A 21456-nucleotide genomic window follows, 5' to 3' on the forward strand; every position below is an offset into this window, starting at 1 on the left:
AATTTATTGTTAAGCCCTTTCAAGATAGGTGTGAGAAATAGAATATTGATCACACATTACCCTCGATCTAATTGCCTAGCTGAATGAATGGTTCACGCGGTGAAATCCCTAAGTTTCAAATGTAGACAGAGCAAGCAAGATTTACTCATTGCAATGTTAAACTGAATGAGTGAATGAATGAATATCGCTTATTGTCACAAGTAGGCTTCAAATGAAGTTACCGTGAAACGCCCCTATGCGCACATTCCGGCGCCTGTTCGGGGAGGCAGGTATGGGAATTGAACCGTGCTGCTGGCCTGCCTTGGTCTGCTTTAAAAGCCAGCACTTTAGCCCTGTGCTAAACCAGCCCCATATAAATAATCGCTAATTGTCACAAGTAGGCTTCAATGAAGTTACTGTGAAAAGCCCCTAGTTGCCACATTCCGGCGCCTGCTCGGAAGGCCGGTACGGATTTGAACCCGCGCTGCTGGCATTGTTCTGCATTACAAGCCAGCTGTTTAGCCCACTGTGCTAAAGCAGTTATCTGAGAGCAACACCTTTAAGTGCGACTATTCCATCACTGGCAGAGCTCATGTCCAGCACACCTGTGCATACTAATTTATCCACTCTTACCCATTTTACTTTCTCAGAACCTAGAGAACAATGTCTAAAACTACAAGAGAAGTTGACCAACGTGCACTATAAAAATACGAGTACTGAATTGCCAAGTTTAGAGTTGGGCAAATAGGTTTGCAAACAGGATCCCACAGAAGGTTCATGGGAACCAGCCCAGGTGACCAGGATTTGTTCAGGACAAAGGGTCTATGAAGTCATTACACACAAAGTCACAATGGTGAGACAGAACCGAGGACAAGTCACATCCATTTCAGCTCCTCCACCACCGTACAGTCCTTTTGCATTGAGGAAAAGATCCCAACCAGAAACAACATCCAAAAATGACAATCATACAGATCAGTGTGATCAATTAAAGAAACCCCGAGACCAGGTTGCACGGCAAGATATGGGTGTACTAACAGTTTACCTTTACAGTTTACAGCAACTAAGATTTATCAGTTCCTTGCACTCATGTAATGGTAACTAAACACAAACATGTATTGTAAATAGCTATATTTCTTTGGAAAGAGGGGGACGTATATTTAAAAAGAAAGAGGGTTGCTCCAATAAGCTTTTAAGAGATAGCAGCATTCCATCACTAGAGGGGACGTGTGTTGTGTGATTCAGTCTCAGTTCCACTTTGGCCTGTGAGCAGAGCACACACCGCATAGTTCTGCTGTTGATACCTTTAAGCTTTCTAACCAGGTATACATGTTCTTCTCTGCCTAGTTTAAATAAATGAATCAGCAATATATTTACACTGTCCCTTATGAGTGATTGGTGCTTACATCGCATTATAAAAATGTGACATTGACAAGTGAAAAATCCAAATTAGTTGTGGAGTGCTTTTCAAACAATAGACTGAATGTGGTATTATTTATTCATCCAACATGGATTTAATTTATACAAACTTTTGAAAATGCATGAACAGAGTCGTAGGACCACTAATAATTTTAACAGCAAGAAAAACATTAATTAAACATGAGAAAAATGGATCATGATACAATACGCCTTTACTCAACCGGTAGCTTAACAATTACACACAGGTTTTAGACTTAACACGGATTACAAAATACATCTTAATCTATAATAGTCTCATTAACACAAAGTCCCTTTTGATCACACAAAATGACCATGGGGAAATACACTCTGGACAAATACACCCAAGTGAATACTTGTGGATGTCTCAGAATTTACCCAGATGATTGTTACATGATAGTTTCCAAACTCCACTCCCAAAACCACGCTTTAACATCTTCTCTCATAATAATGCATTCCGTTAGCGGTTTGCATTCTGAAATCTAGACCAGGTTTTCCAAATGACACTTTTTAAAAAAAGCTTCCACTTCACTTTTAATGGTCGAACCCAGTCCAAGATTTTACACTTTAGGATGTCTTTGTCTTGACTGCTGTACAAACAATTGTTTGAAATCTCAATTCCCCGGCTGTTTTAAAATGGCATCTGATGTTTGTTTTACCTTGGAGGCTGCTGTCCCACTTCAAATCTAAAATTGACTCTTTGATTCAGAACACTGTGTTTACTTTTCCTTCAATTCTTCTGAAGAATACTTTGGGGCGCTCCCACATGCGATCGAAATGAACTCTGTTCCCATTTGGGTAGATTCGGGGCCTCAGCAGGGAACTCCCTGGTAAGGCTGCACTTAGTCCCATTTCTGCACTGAGGAGCTCCGCCCGTCGGAACTCCTCAGTACAGAAGGTGATCGGGACGTCGCAATCTCTCAAGCCCCCCCAAAGGCCAAACTCACCTGTAAGGGGTTCTCCAGGCCCCCCACCTCCTGCACCCACAAAGGGCATCCCAGGCTTGATCCCCATCATGGAAAAAATGTCACCGTGGCACCTTGGGACTGCTAGCCTCGCACCCTGGTAGTGCCCCTTCCAGCTGGTAGTGCCACCTGGGCACCCAGAGGGCTGGCACCTGGGGCCTCAAATCCTGGGAGACCCCCATAAATGCTGTTCCATCTGGTCCCCATAAATGCAGTGAAATGACACGTTCGAGTGCTTGGATTGCACTTCCTATTACAGGGGTCTCTAAAGGGGGAGAGGGGGAGCATGGCGGGAGGAGGGGGACTGCGAGAAGAGGCCTCGGATGGGCTTGGATGGTCTCTACCAGTGTGGCCCTGATGTGGTGGGCATTGTGGTGTGCCAAGGGCCACAGCGAGTTCCACTGCATCAGGTTCACGATTCTGAGATCATAAGTGATCTGTGTCCATGTGATTCCCGGCTGCATGGACCGGAAAATCACAGGGGGCCAGAGCATAGGGTGTCGGGCCCACTAAATAGATGCAATTGTGTCGTTAACACTCATTTGCATTTATTTATGTTTCCTCACTGGCACGCATCGTGGACCTCATTCATGCTACCACCAGGGATTGCAGCATTGCGTTCAGAGAGCGACAGGCGCTGATCCCAATTTTCCCCCAACACCCAATGCTCCGTCCCGTCGGGGAATGCATTCTGGGCATCACGGGATGGAGAATCCTGCCCAGTATGTTTAAGGACTGAAGTGCTAATTAGCAGGCATGTGCTGATAGTGACTACCATTTCAGGTGTATCTCTAACTACACAAGCTGTACCCAGAAGTGTAACACCACTTCTGCCCCTTAGAACATGTGCTGTAGAGTCTGCCAAATGTGATGTCTGCCAAATATGAGGTCTGCCAAAACATTTGCCCCTCCCACTCGGTGAGCACTTTATTTACTCTTAATGTATGAACATACATAGAAGCATGCAAATCAGGAGCAGTAGTTCACACAGCCTGCTGCATCATTCAATGAGATCATGGCTGATCTGATTGTAACCAGGGGCGGGATTCTCTGACCCCCCGCCGGGTCGGAGAATCGCTGGGAGGCGGAGTGAATCCCGCCCCCGCCGGCCGCCGAATTCTCCGCCGCCAGAGATTCATCGGGGGCAGGAAACGCGGCGCCCGGTCAGCGGGTCACCCCCGGCGATTCTCCGGCCCGCGATGGGCCTGCTGTCATGCCAGTCCCGCCGGCGGGAATTAAACCACCTCTCTTACCGGCGGGACTGGCGGCGTGGGCGGGCTCTGGGGTCCTGGGGGGGGGGCGCGGGGGCCTGGGAGTGCCCCGACGGTCGCCTAGCCCGCGATTGGGGTCCACCGATCCACGGGCGGGCCTGTGCCGTGGGGGCACTCTTTTCCCTCCGCCTCCGCCATGGCCGACGCGGAAGTGCCCCCTGCCGCGCATGCGCGGACTTCCGCCGGTCGGCGGAGTCCCTTCGGCCCTGGCTGGCGTGGCACCAAAGGCCTTCCACGCCAGCTGACGGGACGGCACCACTCCGGCGCGGGCCTAGCCCCTAAAGGTGATGGCTTGGACCCTAAAGGTGCGGAGAAATCCGCACCTTTGGGGCGGCCCGACACCGGAGTGGTTCACGCCACTCCATCCCGCCGGGACCCCCCGCCCCGCCGGGTAGGGGAGAATCCCGCCCGTCAACTCCACATACCTGCTGACCCCGTTAACCTTTCACCCCCTTCCTTATCAAGAATCTATCTAATTCTGCATCCAGTGACTGGGGGATTTTCACAGTAACTTAATTGCAGTGTTAATGTAAGCCTACTTGTGACACTAATAAAGATTATTATTATTTTGAGGAAGAAGGTTCCAAATACTCAAACCCTCGGAGAGAAAATAATTATCCTCATCTTTGTCTTAAATGAGTGTTACGATCCTAGACCATACCCCAACAGTTGTTAGGATACCGGACAGAAACCCAAATATTTAAGTTAATTTATAAGACACTGAGGGAAGGATACTTTGCTCTAGGAGTGATTCTATGCCCAAGTACGGATACAGTATATTTAATCAAACTTTATCACTGACACAATATTACTAACTTTAACATCATAAGCTTACAATTAGCAGTTAAATGATGCTTAACAATGACAATAAACACTAAACCCTCAACTGCTATCTTTTTTTCTCCACTCAAGCAAAACCCATCTCAGGTCAAAATCCACTTTTAAATATAGTTAGCCAACCTGGGAATACTTGCTGTAAAGAGATGTCTTTTATAAACCGCTTTGAGAGAGAGATCTTTCAGAAAACAGCCTGCAAATTCTTGCCTGTGTCAAAGCACTGTTTAACCTGCCAGTCTTTTCAGAAACTGTTGTTCTGTTCACAAGCAAAATCGTTTAAACTAAACTGCTTTGAGAGAAACTGATAGTCTGTTCATAGACAGATCAAAGCTGAACTCCAAAACTCAACACCTGACTGCTTCAGCTCCTAGCTCCTCCCATTAACTACACCATTTCACACAGTGCCTCTAATTACTACTAATAACAATCTTTATTAGTGTCACAAATAGGCTTACATTAACACTAAAATTAAGTTACTGTGAAAATCCCCACTCCCTGGGGAACGTTCTTAATATAAATTGAATTCCATTAGTCCTACTTCAGGCCAGCTATATACATGGTTGGAATGAATGATGATTTCATTTTTATGACATTGTAATTACACCTCTGCAGCTAAGTGTCTGTTGGACTTGTAAACCAGGATTTAAAAAAAAACATTACTTCAGCAGTCATACACACACTAACCCAGGTTTTTAACCCTCTCTGCACGAAATACATATAATAAATATGTATCTGAAATTTCTACATTCATCACGAGTGACCCTTTAATTTTAAACTGTAACCCTGCTTCTAGCTTCTCCCACAAGAGGAAACATCCTTTCCAAATCCACACTGGTCCCAGCATGGTTCAGGGATAAACTGTCCGGATGGTACAATGCCCACTTTTCCCAGTATTGGTGCCAGTGCCCCACTAATTGGCCCCCATGTTTCCCACCGAACCATGCATTATTCTCTTTCATTTATTTCTCTTATGCCAATTTGCACATGGCTCAGGTAATAGTCCACAGAACCTTTGAGATAGTATGTTTTAATTTAGTGCCTAGCTCCTCATACTCTCTACGCAGAACCACTACTCTCTACGCAGAACCACTTTCATAGTCTTACCGATGTCATCGGTACCTACATGGACTCTGACCTCTAGACCTTCCAGTTCCCACTGCAAGTTCTTTTCCCGCCCTGAGCAGATGATCTTAACCCTTGAACTGTGCAGGCAACACAACCATCTGGACTCATGCTCTTGATTGCAGAGAACAGTATCTAACCCTCAGACTGCACCATCTCCTATCAAGACCTCATTCCTCTTTGCTCCTCCCACTCGACTGGCACCCTTCATCATGGCACCATGGTCAGTCTGCTCAAGCACATTGTAGTCCTTCTCATCAGCCACACAGGTAGCAAGCACCTCACACCTGTTGGACAATGTCAGGGACTGAAATTGCTCCATCATTACATGCTGGTTCCCTTTACCTGCCAGACTTACAGTTGCACACTCCTGTCTCTGACTATTGACCAACTCTCAGGTTCTGCCGCTTAAGAGAAATGACTGCCTTCGGGAATAAAGTGTCCGGGTAACTCTCCCCCTTCTTGATGCCCTGCAATGTCTGCAACTCAGTCTCCAGCTCAACAACCCAGAGCTGAAATTGCCTACCCTGCAGACACTTTCAGCAGCTATGTTTGCCTGGAATTGTTGGGCATTGCACAGATTCCCAAATGCTGCTGTCATGGTACACCACCAGCCCTACCATTTCTGTCCAACCTTACTTATTTAACTAGTCAAATTGTCAATAATTTATACAGATCAACTAATGGAAAGTTGCATTCACCTAGCTTGAGGACAAGGAAGGAAACTCACCAACCACTGGAGGCTGAAAAATAGTTGCAAAAGGAGCAACTATTCCCTCTCTGCCCCACAAGATAGTTCACTAACATGATGATCATTAACACGAGCCACATCTGTTGGGCAAGGTCTTGTTCAGGTTAAAAATGCTCGTAAGATGTTAGGATGCCATACGTTTGCATGATCAATGTCTAAATGTTTAGCATGTTTTCTGGATACACTGTGCAATGTTTCAATTTAGCTACAATTTTGGAGCAGGTAGGGAATTGGAAATTACTATAAAATGGTTATTTATGAAGGTCCACCTTCTCAACCTCACCTGAGGTGTGGTGATTCTCAGGTTAAATCACCACCAGTCTGCTCTCCCCGTCAAAGGAGAAAGCAGCCTATGGTCATCTGGGACCATAGTGGCTTTACCTTCACCATTACTACAAATAGTAATGAAGTGAGTGCTGCTCCAAACATCCAGGCTACAAGACTTCTTCCATTATTTCCTTCCTCATCCCTCACCTCAGCTACTGCACCACAGGACCTTCATCTCCATCTTGCTACATGATGAAACCTCATCACAACAGTTAAGTTATATATAATGAGTGGTAATTATTTTGATACTTTGCAGAGCTATGTAGAAATAACCCATCTGTATGGTCCAAAGAGCCAAATCCTTGCTTCAACATGCTCCATATCAATTCTGGAAGAACTTGTCTTAATCTTCATTCTGATTTTGTTTGCGGTTTCTCAATAAGTTCAGTCCTCAGTGTCAGTTCCCCGAGTTCCAGTGTTTGTGGCAGAACTAACAATCTGGGACTTGTGCCAAAATTAGAAGGCTGCCTGTCTAGAATCATAGAATCTCTACAGTGCAGGAGGAGGCCATTCGGCCCATTGAGTCTGCAGCGACCCTCTGAAAGAGCACCCTAACCCTTCCCTAGCCCTGCAATCCCATCTAACCTGCACAACCCTGGACACTAAGAGGCAATTTAGCATAGCCAAACCATCTAACCTGCACATCTTTGGACTGTGGGAAAAACCGAAGCACCCGGAGGAAACCCATACAGACACAGGGGGATCATGCAAACTCCACACGGTCACACAAGGCTGGAATTGAACTCAGATCCCTGGAGCTGTGAGGCAGCAGTGCTAACCACTGTGCCACCGTGCCGTCAGTGTCTAGTCAAACAACAGTCCAACAAAGTAATTGACATGGAATTATACCTTTCATCCAACTTCCCAAACAAATCCTTGGGTATGACCTGTCCTACCAGCAGGACAGATCTACCAGAGTTGAAGGCACAGTCTGGAGAGAGTTGTCCTGGGAGTCTTCAACATTGACTCCAGACCCCATGAAGGATCACAGCATCAGGCCAAACATGGGCAATGAAATCTGCTGCTGCTAACCACCTACCAACCTCCCTCAGAATCAATACTCTTCCATGTTGGAAGAAGCACTGAAAATAATGGGGATAAAAAATGCACTCTGGATGGGTGATTTCAATATGCATCTCCAAGAGGCTCAGTACCACAGTGACTGATGACTTGACTGAGACCTGAAGATGATAGCTGCCAAATTGGGACTGTAGCAGGTAACGATTAACCCAACATGAAGAAAAAAATCTATTTGACCTTGTCCTCACCAATCTAGATGCATCCGTCCATGACAATATAGGTAATAGCAGCCACCACAAAGTCCTAATGCAGGTCACATCCTGAGGACACATTTCATTGTGTTGTGCGGCATTACGACCATGGTAAATGGGATAGATTCTGAACAGATCTAGCAGCTCAAAACTGAGTATCCATGAGGTACTGTGGGCCATTAGCAACAGCAGAATAGCAGTCCATCACAATCTGTAACCCCATGGCCCGATATATCAATTACTGAACAGTAACCATCAAGTCAGGGGACCAATCCCAGTTCAATAAGAAGAACAGGAGCCCATAGCCCGGAGCAATGCCAGTCAAACCTAGAAATGAGGTGCCAACTTTGTGAAGCTACAATATAGGACCAAAACATGCTAAACAGTGGAAGCTCTGCAATACCAAAACCACAACTCAAATCAGAGTTCAGTAGCCTGATCGCATCCAGTATTGAATGGAGGAAAGTGGAGCCTCCATAAACATCCCCATTCTCAAAGAGGTGAAGCCCAGTACCTGAGTGCAAAACTCAAGGTTGAATTCCTTGCAACCATCTTCATCCTGAAATGTGTCATGAGAATGTCACTTTAAGAAATGTTTGTCTGCTCATGTTACTGCAGTGATGTCAGAGTGTGGGTGGAGCTGAGCTCTGGCTCTGCTTTTTAGTTTCACTTTGAGGAAAACTTGGGTGTGTGTGTTTTTTGGGGTTTTGTTTCAGTGTTGGAGCTGCAGCCAGCCGCAGAAGGTGTAATGTTGTTCTCTCTGCCATGTAAAGACTATCTCTTGATCATTTGGGGAATTCAGAGTGATAACTGTTCTCAGTAGTGAATGTAAACCTGATGTGCTTCTGTTAAAAGTTTTTTAATGTCTTATGGATGTTAAAAGGAAAGCTTAAGGATTACTTGGTGTTGTATTCTTTGGGGGTTGTATTTGAATTGGTGGTTGCTAAGATGTTCACTATGTTATAAAAAGGTTAACTTGAGTTCATAGAATAAACATTGTTTTGCTTTAAAAAATACTTTTTGATCTATGCTGTACCACACCTGTAGAATGGGCCGTGTGCTCCCCATACCACAATCGATTCAAAGTTGTGGGTCAGGTGAACTCCATGATACACGTTGGGGTTCTCTAAACCCTGGCCCATAACAAATATAATACCTCCCCCAGCATTACAGATGCCAGTCTTCAGATAATTAGATTCACTCCACGTGATGTCAAGAGATAGCTGAGTGCATTGGAGCACCGAGTGTACGGGCTGTGATAGCATGCCATCAGTAGTTCTAAAGACATATACTCAAAACAAGTAGTTCCAGTACAACTATAGATATACTTTTGAAGCATCGGAGAGTCAAGGATTATGGCTGACTGGCAGTGGATTCTTGGGCAAGATCAGGTCAACCATGATTCTATTGAATGGTGGAGCAGGTTTAAGGAGCCATATGGAATAGTCCTGCTCCTTTTTTTACAGCTGTAACACTGGGATCCACTTGCCAAAGTACAAACTGGCCAGAATATCTTCTGTACACAAAAACAGGCTGGGTGGAATTTTCCACACCCACCCGCAGAGTGTTTTGTGGCAGCGGAGGCTGCCCATTATTGGCCAGCAGTGGGATCTTTTGGTCCTGTCACTTTCAACAGGACTTCCCATTCTATACACCCCTTGCCACCAGGAAACCTGCAGCAGGGCTTCACCACCCGCGGGGCCAAAAGATCCCGCCAGCAAGAACAGTCAGAAAATTCTGGCCGATGAATCAAATCCATCCCATCAGTCTACTTTCAGTCATCAACAAGTAATGGAAATTGTCATTGATAGTGTTATCAAGAGGCACATGCACAGCAATAACCTGTTCATCATTGCTTAGTGTGGTTCCTGCCAGGACCACTCAGCTCCAGATCTCATTTCAACCTTAGTCCAAACATAGGTTAAAAAGCTGAAAGAATTTTAGAGGTGAGATGAGACTGATTGGCCTTGACATTGCAGCATTTAACAAAGTGTGGCATCAAGGAGCCCGAGTGAAATTGCAGTTAATGGGAATCAGGGACAAACACTTCACTGGTTGGAGTCATGCCTAGCACATTGTTGTGATTCTTGGAAGCCAATGTCCCACTAGCCGCAGAAGTTCCTCAGTGCAATGTCCTAGGCCCAATCACATTCAGCTGTTTCATCAATTACTTTTCATCATCAGGTCAAAAGTGGGAATATTCACTGATAATTGCACAGTATTCAGTTTCTTTCGCAACTCCTCACATAATGAAGCAATCCATTATGCATCTAGACGAACATACAAACATGCATGCAAATTTACAAATTAGAAGTAGGAGGAGGCCATTTAGTCCCTCAAGCCTGCTTTGTCACTCAATAAGATCATGGCTGATATGATTGTGGTCTCAACCCTGTCGTGTTATTCACCCTGGGGTAACACGGACTGCAACACGGTGCAGTTAAATGATCGAGCATACACCAAACAGGTGTATTAAACATGCAGAGCTTCCTGCTGAACTCGTCTAGTTGTATCTGCCAGAAGCCACGCGATGCATCCAGCTTTGTAAAGAATTTGGCATGTGCCATCTCACTCGTCAGCTCCTCCCGCTTCGGGATTGGGTAGTGTTCCCTCATAATGTTGCAGTTCAGATCCAGCAGCCCTTGCTGCACACTTCGAACGCATCTGCGTTGGAACTGGGATCGCTGGCCCCCTATCGGAGGTGCAGTCCTGCACAAAGCCGCATAATGGCCAAGCTTCTTGCAGTTGAGACATCGCTTACCTCTTGCAGGGCATTGCCGCTTTAAATGGGCGGTGCCGCAGTTGGGGCACATCATCACGTCGACGTCGTGACGCTCGGTGCATCATCGCACATGCGCAGTGCAGTCAGCCGCCGCTCGCACCTGCGCAGTGTAGTTTTCGGCCGCTTCGTTCTCCCGACCATGGTGCGCATGCGTGGGACCGCTGGAAAGCGCGCGAAATGGCCGCCTTCATCGATACTGAAGCGCCGCATTCGGGCGATGGCCTGTACACTCTCACCCTCGTGGGAGGCAAGTTAGTCCTGGTCTGCTGACTTTAGCCGGGAATAGCGACTTTTCGCCTGTTCGTGGACTATGCACGTCTCGATGGCCACTGGCAAGTTCATATTTTTTATTTTTAGGAGCTGCTCCCGCAGGGCTTCGGAGTGGACGCCAAACACGATCTGATCCCTGATGAGGGAGTCAGCGGTGTCACCATAGTTGCAGGATTGCGCTAGAATGCGAGGATAAGTGAGAAAAGACTGGAAAGGCTCATCCTTATCCTGAAGACGCTGCTGGAAGACATAACGCTCGAAGCTTTCGTTCGTCTCGACCTCACAGTGACTGTCGAATTTGGCTAAGACGGTCTGGAACTTGGTCTTGTCCCCACCGTCGGCAAAAGTGAGCGAATTGAAGATTTGGATGGCCTGGTTCCCCGCAGCACGATTTTTCGGGCATCGGATGCACTTTCGAGGCCTCAGGGTACAGACGGAATTTCTGCTTGAAGACCCGCCAGTTGGCGCCAAGGTTCCTGGAGATCCGGATCTGTGGAGATCCCTGGAACTTTTCCATGCCGCTGGAAGACAGTTGCTGGTCGTCAGTAAATTTTCGAAGGTAAATTACTTAGAAGCAGTAGCCACTCCTGGTATCATGTCATATTATTCACCCTGGGGTAACATGGACTGCAACACGATGCAGTTAAATGATCAGGCATACACCAAACGTAGGCGTTGGTTCAATAAGATTTATTGAACTTCAGCAACGAAGCACACAGCTGCCTGTGGGTTGACTCTCTACTACTCGAAGTAAACTAACATTAACTATCTAGACCAGGTTAGCTCTGATCCACGTGTAGAAGGTGTTGAATGATTTGTACACCCTGACTGTCACTACAGTTATCACCAGTAGAAAAAGGCAGAGTGCTGATGCCTCGTGTGTTTTGTAGTTGGAAGCCCACCTCTGGTGTTCTGTCTGGTCATTGGTCGAGTTCTGTTCTGTATGTTGATTGGCTCACCTGTGTGTCTGTCACTGCCTGCTTTTACCTCATGATGTGCATGGGTGCATATTATGACAAACCCCACATTGGCACCTACGGCCAATAACCATTGACCCCCTTGTTGGTCAAGAATCTATCTACCTCTAGCTTAAAAATATTTAATCACCCTGCCTCCATTGTTTTCTGGAAAAGAGAATTCCAAAGACTCACAATCCTTTGAGAGCAAAATATTCTCCTCATTTATCTTAAATAGGAGACCCCTTATTTTTAAACTGTGCCCCCTAGTCCTAGTCTCTCCTACAAGGGAAACATCCTTTCAGCATCATTGATTCTGCCTGAGGTGGCTTTCAGGACACATGACAACGCAGAATCACTGAGCAGAAACTGGTAGCCAAGTTCCACAAGCATGAGCACAACATCAACCGGGATCTCGGGTTCATGTTGCATTACATGTAACACCCACCATACTGCCCGGGCTTGCAGAGTCCTACTAACTGTCCTGGCTTGAGACAATTCACACCTCAATTATTTGTGATTATCGCGCACTCCACTCACACTGTTTATTCCTGTAAAGAAAAACAAAGAACAGTACAGCACAGGAACAGGCCCTTCGGCCCTCCAAGCCTGCGCCGATCACGTGTCCTATCTAGACCAACCGCCTGTATCCTTCTATAACCTGTCCAGATAAGTCTTAAAGTTCACTAACGTATCTGCCTCAACCACCTCACTTGGCAGTGCATTCCAAGCCACCACCACCCTCTGCGTAAAAAGCTTTCCCCGCAAATCTCCACTGAACCTTTTCTCCCTCATCTTGAACTTGTGCCCTCTTGTATTTGTCACTTGGGAAAAAGCCTCCAACTGTTCACTCTATCTACACCCCTAATAATTTTATGAACTTCTATCAGGTCGCCCCTCAGCCTTTGTCTCTCTAGGGAGAACAATCCCAATTTATTCAATCTCTCCTCATAGCTAATACCCTCCACACCAGGCAACATCCTGGTAAACCTTTTCTGTACTCTCTCCAAGGCCTCCACGTCCTTCTGGTAGTGTGGTGACCAGAATTGACACAGTATTCCAAATGTGGCCTAACCAATGTTCTATATAACTGTAACATAATTTTTGAATTTTTATACTCAATACCCCATCCTGTGAAGGCAAGCATGCCATCTGCTTTCTTTACCACCATTTCCACCTGTGCTGCCACTTATAAGGATCTGTGGACCTGCATGTCCAGATCTCTCTGTGTCTCTATGCTCCTCATGGTTCTGCCATTAATTTTATAGCTCCCACCTGAATTGGATCTACCAAAATACATCACCTCGCATTGTCCGGGTTAAATTCCATCTGGCATTTCTCTGCCCAATTTTGCAGCCTATCTATATCCTGTTGTATTCTCAGACAATCTTCATCACTATCCGCAACTCCTGCAATCTTAGTATCATCCGCATACGTGCTGATCAGATCTGCTACGTTTTCTTCAAAGTCATTTGTATATATTACAAAGAGCAGAGTTCCCAGAACTGATCCCTGCGGAACACCACTAGTTACAGACCTCCATTTGGAAAAACACCCTTCTACTGCTCCATTCTGTCTTCTATGGCCAAGCCAGTTCTGGATCCATCCAGCTAGTTCACCCCTGACCCCATGTGATGTAATCTTTTGCACCAGCCTGCCATGAGGGACCTTATCAAATGCTTTGCAAATTCCATGTAGACAACATCCACAGCCCTTCCTCGTCAATTATTTTTGTCACCTTCTCTAAAAATTCAATCAAATTAGTGAGACATGAGCTCCCTCGTACAAAGCCACGCTGTCTGTCGCTATAAGCCCATTCACTTCCAAATGTGCATATATCTCACGGGATTCTCCAATAATGGGGCTATGTCCCCACGTGAAACCGGCGCCAACTACTCCGGTGTCAATGGTCCCCGATAATGGGGAATGCACCCCTTCCTAGGCGGCTAGATTGGCGCCGGAGTAGTCCCCGCAGCTCCAGCTGGCGCGGAACGGCCCGCCTGAGTTTTGGCATGCGCTGAACGGCCGGCGTATTTCCACGCATGTGACCTACGGCCGGCGTATTTCCGCACATGCACGGGGTTCCCTTCTCCGCTCCGGCCCCCGCGCAATATGGCGGAGCCCTACAGGGGCCTGGCGCGGAGTAAAATAGGCCCCCATGGAACTAGCCCGCCCGCCGATTGGTAGGCCCCGATCGCGGGCCAGGCCACCGTGGGGGCCCCCCCCACGGGGTCGGATACCCCCGCCCCTCTCCAGGACGGCCCCCGCATACTCACCTGTGTGGGACCTGAGTAACCCACGGCCGGTGGGACTCGGCCAAACTTGTCGGCCACTCAGCCCATTGGGGCCCAGAGAATCGCCGGAGGGGGGCGCTGTCAACTGCCCCTGACTGGTGCGCTGTGAATCCCGCGGGCACCCGAGAATCAGCGCCGGAGAATGGGGCAGCTGGCGGCGGGTCAGAGGGGCCCGATTCTCGCGTCCCCCTGGGGATTCTCCGACCCGGCGCCGGGTCGCAGAATCCCGGCCCCTATCTCTGAGAATCCTTTCCAACAATTTCACTATCACTGACATCAGGCTCACTGGCCTATAATTACCCGGATTATCCTTGCAACCCTTCTTAAATAATGGTACAACATTGGCTATTCTCCAATCCTCCGGGATCTCACCTGTGGCCACTGAGGACACAAAGATGCACATTCCAACCATTCTTCACATTCCAATCTGTAATTATCTTGCAATTATGTCTCTTCTAAAGATGCTGTGATTGTGAATCTGCCTCCACTTCACCTGATGAAGGAACAGGGCTCCGAAAGCATGTAATTTCAAATAAACCTGTTAGACTTCTTACCAACTACAATGTGCAGTTAAGGAATACATCTACTACAATGCGCTGGTCAGGTGTAAAGGAATGCTCCCCACTTGCCTAGATGAATATAGTGCCAACAGCATTCAAGAAGCTCAACACCATTCAGAACGAGGCAGCCTTCCTGATCAATGCCCCATCCATCACCTTAAATATTAATTCCCTCCACCAGCAGTGCTCAGTGCCTGCAATGTGTACAATCCTGATGATGCACTGCAACAACTCCCTAAGGCTTCTTCAACAGCCTTTCCCAAACCTGTGACCTCCATGACCTTTAAAAACAAGGGAAGTGGACACTTGGGAACACCACCACCTGCAAGTCACAGATAACCTAACTTCAAAATACATTGCTATTCTTTTACTGTCGCTGCGTCAAAACCCTGGAACTCCCTATCTAGCAATACTGTGGCTATACCTCCAGCTCAAGGGCTGCAGCAGTTCAAGAAGGTGACTCACCCGCACCTTCTCAAAAGCAATTAGGGATAATCAATAGATGTTGGCCTTGCCACATTCAATTAGTAAATAGAAATGAACCCTTGTCAGGATTTGGTGAAGCATCAACTAAAGCTGCTAAGCACAGCCCAGGTTTCCTGGTAACGATCAAATCTATTTGAGCTTTCAAATAGTGCAGGCAACTTTTACTTCTGCATAATAAAGGCATCCTGAATAACAGATATTGACTTGCATTAAGTCATGTTAAGTGAATGCAAGTAATTTCCACTCACATAGGTCACAAGGTTGATGTGAGGAGTCCTGATGCCCATCTGGGTGCCATCTACCATACACTACACTCTTGTAAAGCCTGTCATTATACTCCCTTAGCTTATGCCACCTTTCTACAGTAAAACTAATTAGCATGTTGCCCATTGCATACACAGCATCTGTCACCAATTTGACACATCTGTAGATGGTTTACTGCAGTGCATAGTCACATGCCCCTGTTATGAATTGGACTAATCCAGTGGCATAAAATCCTACTGCTTTGATAAACTTTATATTTATGGAAAGAGTCCTCTTTGTTCTAGCAGTTGTCTGCCGGTCAAGCTGGGGCATATGGCACAGCTCAGTGATAGCCTCCCTTGCGAAGTGAAGACAGCAAAGACAGCTTCCCTTTGATATGCCTACTTAAAATTGCCAGCTTCTGTAAGTGCAAGTCCCATGGTGGTGATTGCTGCTGGCATAATTCCTCACATTGCATTCCACCTGCATTTGTCATCCCCTTGTGAACTGATCTTCTTCATTTAAATCATAAGTACTGGAAACCTCAATGGAATACCCATCCTCAGCATTTTGTCTCCTGCAAGACATTTGCAGCAACAACTGGCTATATGGAAATATAGCACAGAGAGTTAGCATGAAAACATGGCACTATATATAACAAATACAATGTTATGATTAAACTATGTTAACAGCAACTCAGTGTGAAGAACTAAATTTAAGCATGCCAGGCCAGTTAATTAGTCATGTGCCTTATTTTAAAAACCTTTAGGCAAGGAACACTAGATAAGAGTTCACCAAGCAATGCGATTTTCGCATGACACCTCATTAACATAATTCCTTCTCCACAAGGAGGCTGACACCAGCAGTACAACCACCTTGTCCTTTTTAATCAGGTCTCAAACTAAGATACCTGAAATCACGATTCGTGCTCACTTGTAGCAAGGCCTAATGCTTCTAACAGAGTCTCACAGTTTCAGAGGTCACATCTCCTTGAAATTATTTTTACGGTGTCTGTTAGCCACCGAATATCACCCAGTGAAAACTTGGCACAGCTGCCTCAGAGCAATGTTTTGTTTAATGCTATCACATGATGCTTAAAGTGCTCCTCCACTTTTGCAGATGTGTACCTGACAACAGTTAAGGGGGTTTAAAAATGCAAATGTTTCACAACACTAACAAAATGTGGAAGACGTTGCATGTGTAAAGTATTCCCTGCTAAACCAGACTTGGCATAACCCACTCACAATTTCATTACTTATGTTATGATGATTGAGTTGTGGAACATATCATTTTCTTGAACCTGCTACGTGGATTTTGCAATCAGCCAAACTGTAATATTTCTTATTGTTTAAGTGTAATCTCAATAATGTGAATTAATCTAATATTAAAAAATATATATTATTTTTGGACCTCTGAAGAGCATCACTCTATTCCACATAAAACGTTTTGAGCATTGCAGCAAATCCTACTCAAGTAAAACTCCTATTAGAATTGAGCAATAGTCATGAAATGATGTCTTGGAATTCTAACATAGAACATCTTGTCTGTCCAGCGTGCGACTTCCAATGTCCCTGAATGGCTGAACGCTGAAGAATACTTTTACTGCAGTTATATTGTTTTGCTCCATCGGTGAGACCTCTGTCACTGCTAATTCTGGGAAAAACATTGCAATGATTTGAGTGGCGTAACAACCTTCACTGGAAACTAGGCTAAACATGCTGAATAATCGGAGTAGAAACATCCCTAAATTGTGGAGTAGGTTCAAAACCGGCTCCCATAAACGAGTGCGTGCACCCAGTACACAACTCATTGTCCGCCTTTAGTCTAGAAGTACAATCGCAATATACAGATATAGGCAGATACGTCAGAAAGTAGAAATATCGACTTCTTCCGAAAGTCTGTGGGTTCTCTTTTGCGTCTAATTAAACTAAATATCACGACAGGAAACGTCGAGACATCATTGCGAAGTGACAGGGAACTGGCGCCGTGTCCTCAAGCAGACTGACATCCAGAGTTCGCCCAGCTCGGCTCGCTTTAGTTCAAAGACCTCTGGCCCTTCCATCGCCATTGCACTTTCTTATTCATTAATGAAAATGCCGCGCGAAAAGTGGCCACTGCACAATATAACTAACAAATGTGTATGTGAGGAGCCTGCCTAGGGGAAGGGGAGCCGTTGGGGGTTGGAGCGGTTCACTTTTCCTCTTCATTGCAGTTTGTCAGTAATTGCTGCTTTACACAAACAGCGCTGCCGGCCAACTGCTTCCCTTTCACCCCCCCCCCCCCCCCCCCCCAATCGAATGCTCTTATCTAGGGAGAGTGCGGTGCCCATATTTTATAAATAGGCACCACGAAGCCGAGTGCTGCGAGAATTTATCAGATCCGGGGGGTTATGTATATAAACAACAACAAAATATGAAATGGCGAGGAAGGGCGGGAGCACATTGTCTGATGTTTTGAACGCACAGGCAGCCCTGGAAAGGTCCAGGCAAATCGCCCATTGTTCTCCTCAGCAAAACCTGGGGGGGCGGGGGGGGGGAGTGACCTTCATTGTTCACCTGTGACCTCGGATTAATGGATAAACCGCGCGCACGCCAATGAATTGTCCATGAAGGCATTTTGAAAGCACCCAAGCGAAGCCGAAATGAAAGCAAGAACCATGGAGCAGAGACACAGAAGTTGAGTTCCTACGGAACCCAGTATTTGACAAAAGAATACTTGTTGACAATTCACCACACTGAAGATAAGCGCGCAGAAACAAACTGTAAATATATGACTGTACATAAGCTGCAGCAATGGGTGTGTTGTCACCCATTCTATCCTCTATTGCCTGCAATTGCTTTTGGCGACACTCTTATTCGTCAGTCACTCTCTGTTTTTCTGGAACTGCTTTTACGTTGTCGCCCACAAATAAAATGGTCAGAAAGGTTCCTTTAGGCTGCAGTTACATTTTCCCTTCCGTGCTGATAGTTTTCACCAGATAAGTGACAGGGAAAACTTCTACAACTACCAGGGAGACCTGAACTATCTCAGTGGCGGGCCTCTTTCCGCAGGCCAGCTGACACTGGCTTAAGTTCCGAAAACAGCATAAACGTGCCCTTGTGTCTTTCTTTTTGCGTTTATCCGTCTCTTCTCAGTACTTATTTTACAACTTTTCTGCATTTTTTTCTCTCTTTTTGTTTTTCTCTATTTTTTTCACCTGTGTTTTTTTTAATTGTTTTGTTCGCTATTTTTTCGCTCTGTTACTTATATTTCTTTCAATCTGTTTTGAATTTATCTTGCATTTTTCATGTATTTTGCGTCTCTTCTAATTCTGCATTTTTCACACATTCTATATTTCTCCTTGATTTGTATTCTCATTCCGTGTTTTCTCACGTTGTGTATTTCCCTCTAATTTTAAGTATTTATTTCAATCTCCCTGGTTTTGTTTTTCTCCGTCTCTACGTAGTTTTCATGTTAGTCTCCATTTCCTTTTCTATCTCCTTTTATTTTTCTGAATCTGCCCTGTCAGGCTGTATCTAATGTCAATATTCACTATATGCCCAGGTGTAGTCTGTCAGGATGATTATCAATTTCGGCTTATGTTTGATTTCTGTAAGTTTCTGACATTTTGTCATACTGGTTTGGTATCGTTATTTTCATCTTTATTTCTCTTAATATTTAATATTGCCTGGTAAATCCACCCCATCGCTTTGTTAGCAATTGCCTTTCCAGTTCGTTTGTATTTTTGTCAGTCTAATTTCACAATATCTGCATATCTGTCAGTGTACATCACCCTATCTGTGCTTATCATGACCAGCATATAACACAGGCTAGTATCTAATTTCTGTCAGGATTTAATTTGTGCACATATGTGTTTCAGTCTACATAACATGTTTCCTTGGGCTTGTTTTTGTCTGTGAACATATTCCAGTGTATATCAGTTTCTTGAACAAATCTCTGGACCGTTTTGTCATGAGCATGTTCATCAACTTTTCAGTGAAGAAGATCCGTCAATATTTTTGCCAGTATAAAGCAGGTCCCCAGTGTGTGTTGACTGTTTCCGTTAGTCTCTTACTGTGTGCATAGTGTTTGTCTATATAACATGCCCAAATACATATCAGTTTTTGTTTGAATATGTTTGTATTTGTTTCTGTGATGTAAGTACATATGCAAGATATCTGCATTTCCGTCAAACGAAACATCTTTATCTTTCCTCCCTATATATTTCCCCTCAATGTTGCTGATTCTAAATGTTAATGTTTGCATCTCATAGTTCTCCTCCCTTGAAGTGCCTGCCCCAGCCACAATGTCTTCCTCGTTGTATCACTCCCATTCTGTTTAATTCTTCTTCTGCACTTTTTAACTGTCCCGACAAAGCTCTATTTATGTCCGTCGAGCATTCTCCGATTTAACCTCGTACAGCACTTCCAGTTAATCTCTCAAATATCCAATAAGAGTCTGCCTCGGGGCTCCCGTCAAGTTGTCCGTTACTCTGGTCTGTCAGTGTGACACTTCCCTATGGATCTCTCTACCTACCCCTACAACCGTGTTATCCCCTCCCCGTCTCCTTCCCAAGCTCACTGTGTCCTGTCCCCGGATTCCGGCACTGCCCCTGGGGAGGGTTGAGTCGCCCCATCTTACCGCTGCCCAGAGCCCAGTTGCAGTTCCACTCGCTGTCAGGAACCGAGCCCGGTCGGAAACACCTCTGCCAGAGGGAGAGTGAGAAGTGGCTGTCGGCAGTGACCCAGGCTGGACTCAGCAAGGCTACCACGTCCAAACACAGCGAGAGGACCACACACACCAGCCCGGTCAGTTTGAGTGGGGTCACCGCTGCCACTCGGCTCTCTTCCGCTGTCGACATCATCAACTCGAGCGAGGGGGCAACAGTCGCCAAACTCGCAGCTGACACTGTCCTCTGTGCTGGTACCGGCGAGTCTGCACTCACAGGCTGGCTGTCGCCTCTCCCAGTATTTTCTTGCTTGTCTCTTTCTCTCTCTCGCCCTCTGCTTCTTTCTCACAAGATCGGTCTGACTTTCTGTCGTCGCCGTGTGAGTCAGCTCCTTGCTGAGAAAGCGCAGAACGTCAGCGCCTCCTGCCAGCGATCACCCTCTGGTCCTAACGCCTCCAGCCAGACAAACAGAGCACCAACTTTTCAACTTTGTTTTCCTGATGCTGCTAGATGATGTGCGGATCGTATAAGGGAGCGTCGAATAAGCGATTGCGACAATCGGCCCTTTGGGCATGCACGTTAGAAACTATCAGTGTAAAACTGGGGGGGGGGGGAGGGAAAGCCCCCTGAAATTGAGCACATTAACTTCAATCTAGTACAATATGAGAGTTTCGAGTAAATTGGCAGTAAGGTCGGTTCCTAGTTCCTGAAAGCCTTTGGTTGCAATTCTGGACAATGCAATCCATCATTTGTTTAACATTAATGCCTGAGCTGGTAGATTTTTTACGAAGAATGGTTTTAATCGGAAATTAGAACATTCCTGAAATGTTACAGCAACGTAACATTTCGCTGTATGCAACGTACCTCGTTCGCTGTAGCCATGTTTTGTGAATCTGACATTACATTAAAATTAACGCAGCTTCTTAATAAACAAGATTAGCAAATGAATGGGAAGCGTGGTGGCGAGGATACATGTTACGTTAACTTACTGAAGCGCAGATATACATATAATGATAAACGGGAAGTTTTCGCTTTCTTTTAGTGATTAGATATTCATGTTGCGCGTGCCAATGATGCATAGATGAAAGGTATATACGAGTGGAGTGAAACACCAAGATCACAAGGTGGGTAGACATCCAGAACCGAGCTTCAACACCGCCCCCCCCCCCCCCCCAGTTATTCCGAACTATGTTATGACAATTGATGTTCGTGTTCCCATGAAGAGGGTAAAATGTTTTTCTGAACTAATTAAACTGGGCT

General features: G+C 45.7%; 1 protein-coding gene across 2 annotated transcripts in view; it reads right to left on the minus strand.

Annotated features, from left to right (window-relative positions):
* tmem47 (transmembrane protein 47) overlaps nt 1-20708 on the minus strand; it is an 85720-nt gene extending 65012 nt beyond the window's left edge. Inside the window, exon 1 of one of the 2 annotated variants that reach the window (XM_072513995.1) lies at nt 20169-20677. In XM_072513995.1, the coding sequence (XP_072370096.1) occupies nt 20169-20391 (223 nt within the window). In that variant the 5' untranslated portion in view covers nt 20392-20677. Of the gene's footprint in view, nt 1-20168 lie in introns of both variants that reach the window. The other variant, XM_072513996.1, reaches the window with a different exon arrangement.
* Nucleotides 20709-21456: the final 748 nt, after the last annotated feature.

This window comes from Scyliorhinus torazame, chromosome 8 (genome assembly GCF_047496885.1).
Source record: "Scyliorhinus torazame isolate Kashiwa2021f chromosome 8, sScyTor2.1, whole genome shotgun sequence".
NCBI classification, from domain to species: domain Eukaryota; kingdom Metazoa; phylum Chordata; class Chondrichthyes; order Carcharhiniformes; family Scyliorhinidae; genus Scyliorhinus; species Scyliorhinus torazame.